General features: G+C 59.4%; 1 protein-coding gene across 1 annotated transcript in view; it reads right to left on the bottom strand.

The window, feature by feature from the left end:
• CHGG_09850 (uncharacterized protein) overlaps positions 1-3,199 on the bottom strand; it is a gene marked incomplete at both ends in the record, with an annotated part of 4,924 nt that overhangs the window by 1,358 nt on the left and 367 nt on the right. The window contains 4 exons of the mRNA XM_001227776.1: positions 152-827; positions 877-2,168; positions 2,269-2,662; positions 2,727-3,122. Coding sequence (XP_001227777.1) covers positions 152-827; positions 877-2,168; positions 2,269-2,662; positions 2,727-3,122 — 2,758 coding nt within the window. The remainder of the gene's footprint in view (positions 1-151; positions 828-876; positions 2,169-2,268; positions 2,663-2,726; positions 3,123-3,199) is intronic.

Here is a 3,199-nt window from a genome sequence, read left to right as displayed (position 1 = left end):
CGATCGTCGTCCTCGTCGGAATCTGACGCGTCATCATCTCGTGCATGCACGTAGATCGAAGATGTGCGAGTGCTTCTGCACATGTGCGGTATCGCACTCTGCGACCAATGTGCGAACAGTTGGTCATCGCAGAAGTTGCACTCTCTGCCACGTGCGTGTCTGCAGATGTTTGTCTATCGCCTTGGGATCGTTTGCAGGATACACGACATGGCAGTTCGGGTACGGGCACCGCTCGACGCGGGACAAGGCCAGGTTTCGCAAGTTGTGATAGTCCCGCTGCAGCCGGCGCACCTCGGTAGGGGTCAGGACGGACAAGGAGACAACCGGCACACTGTCGTGTCTCAGGTCGAGCAGCTTGTCCACCGGCGGCGCGTTGATGGGTACCGACATGTGCATCCGCACATCGAGCGGGTGGGCGTAGCTACGCCCCCGTAGACGCTGACCCTTCTCAACGTTGGTCGCAGGTCGGAACCCCAGACTGTCCCTGGAGTCGTGGACTTGCTTTACGGGCGCACCCCCTGGGTCTGTCGGATTTTCCTTCTCGAAATCGGGAAGCCCCGCAACTGTTCCCGGCAGCTTGGTACCTGGCGGTGGTCGTAAGGGGAACTCCTCAACTCCCCATATCATGGCAAGAGATCCGGACTGCTCTTCCCACGGCTGCACTGTCTCCAACTGCGTCGTGACATTCTTCTCATTCAACTGCCAGTCGTAGTAGCGTCTAGGTGCCGGAAGTTGGTCCTGCTTGATAGTACGGTACAGCAGCGCGTCAGGCGTCTCGTAGATGTCATTGAATCCAAAAGGCTGCGTGGTCTTGAGGTCTCCGAACCCTAGTCAACGTTAGCAAGTGCATGCGTTCTCACGATCGCTTCGGCTTACGGGGCAGTCTTTTTGCATCGACCAGAGAGACGCACAGGCGAGAGTCGACGATGAGTTTGCGCATCGACTCCCACTCGGCTTCTGTGGTCTTGGGGCCGACGAGGAGCTTTGGGTTGTTCTCGTCCAAATAGTTATCGGGCGGAATCTGACGACCTTGCGAGATGGCAATCCATGACTTCTCATGCGAGTACAACTGCTCCTCATCAAGCTCTGAGGCAAGAGCTGAGAACACACGCCCGGCAAGATGCCGGAACTGATCCACGGTTGTGGTGTTGGGGTTCCAGGGCAACGGTGCGATGACGTCGTCGGCGTCGCCGATCAGATAGCGCTTGAAAACAGGACGGAGCGACAGAAATTGGGGGTAGAGGCCCAGCCCGTTTGGCACCGGATCAACTCCTTTTTTCCTGGTCAAATGTCCTACTCGCCCAACTAGGAGCTCCATAACGGGCTGGAATGCCATATCCCAGCTACCTCCATCGGTATCTGATACGGGGACCTCAAGCGTTGGCTTTGAACCGAGGAAGAACCCGGGGCCCGGCAAATACACTTCGACGGCCTGGATCCGGGAAAAGCCCGTCGATACCATGGACCTCCCCAGTAAGTCCATGATCCTCTGTCGCACCAATTGGACATTTCCAACTTCGCTGTGTAGGATATACTGTTTCTCGTAAGGTAACGTCGTCCCGGGGAAAAACAGATGCCAGCGGTCGGTGGTCCCGTCGTTGCTCCCTGGGCCCGTTCTGGCTTGAAGCTGGGTCGAAGCGATCTGGTCGTCCCCCCATGCCTTGACCATTGCATCCCAGAACAGTGGCGGAAAAGCCAAGCCGCCATATGTACCGCCCTCGTTGTCCCCAGGGGGATAGCGTAGGGTGAACCAAGCATCCGGGATGGCAGGATAGCCGGGGCGGCCGGGGATACGGCCGGCGGCGAGCACCCGACACACATTGGCTATCCACGGGACATACTGGTTCGTGTATATGACGTCGGCGGGATTCTCAGGCATCCGAAGGTAAGCAACATCGGGCCGGTTCATATGGGGTGCTTGGGGCCAAACAAGGCTGACCTCCTGGATACGGTGAGAGTCATCGGGTTCCCATTTCCAGGGGATCGGGTCGGCTGGCCCAGCGACAAAAAGAACCTTTTGGGATGCCATCTGGTCCTCTACAGCCGCTCCTATCCGGTCACAGAGCCAGTCCAAGGCCATCCGATCGTTGCCGTAGTCGCCAGGGCCAGCGGCCCAGATCGTCATACCGTTTCCCTTGAGGTCGCTGAGGAACTCGTCTCGCTCGGGCCTGCGTCGCATATTTTTTGCGCTTGTCCATGAGATACAGACTGTAATTCACGCCCGCCCGATTATCGAGGCAGAGCAGCCGGTCGACAGCGTCGACAAACGTGAAGAGTCGGTCCGTCCGGAACCAGACCATGCCTTGGTAGCCATGCATCTGAAACCAGCACTCCTCTGGACCAGAGGACGGGCCTCCGAGAGCGGTAAAGAGGGGGGAAGCGCGGGCTTGGTTCTTTGGTTTCTCGGGGCTGAGGGGTCCCTGGGCGGCCTTGCCTACGCGGACGCGGCGAGCGGCGCCCCCACGGAGCTCCAGCCCGCCAAAGTCGCTGACCGAAGTGCCGTGAGGCGTATCCTCGTTGTTCTCAATGGACGCAATGGATTTGGAGTCCTGTTTGAGTGGTCCACCGCCTCGAAGGCGGACCGGCGGCATAACCGTTGGAGTCTCTGCGAACCCCTGACCCCTCTCCTTGAGATAATAAGCCTCCATCGTCGGATCCGGCGCTGCCACACCACCAACGTCAGCATCACACTCCCTCAACAGCAGCAGCAACCACAACAAACTCACCTCTCACACCCACATCCTTCCCATAAGCCCTCTCGGTATACCCATCCAAAAACCCCAACACCCCTCCCTCTTCATCCGAACCCTCCCCTTCACTCTCACTCCCCTCCCCATCACCGCCCACACCATCCACCACCCCCATCGGCGCCACCGGCAACCCAAACCACACCAACGCCAACTTGAACCCCAAATCCGCCTTCCCCGCCCACCCCTCAAACCGCTCCGTCCTCAACAGCTCCGCATACCGCCACCGATTCTTCTCCTGGATCGCCGCCCAACGCAGCCCCAGCCCCACCACCGCCACCACCACCGCGTCTTTTTGCGTGGCGCCTTGGAGTGGGACAAGGCCGCAACAGCTCCTGCTCGTGGGGCGTGAAGTAGTCGAGAGGATGGAGTCGACTGTCTGGGAGGGGTCGTACAGGAGGCGGATGAAGGCGGTGTGGATGGCGGTGAAGTGGGGGGTGAGGGGTGATGGC

This window comes from Chaetomium globosum, genomic scaffold, assembly GCF_000143365.1.
Source record: "Chaetomium globosum CBS 148.51 scaffold_7 genomic scaffold, whole genome shotgun sequence".
Taxonomy (NCBI): domain Eukaryota; kingdom Fungi; phylum Ascomycota; class Sordariomycetes; order Sordariales; family Chaetomiaceae; genus Chaetomium; species Chaetomium globosum.
This window is presented reverse-complemented; position numbering and strand designations above follow the sequence as displayed.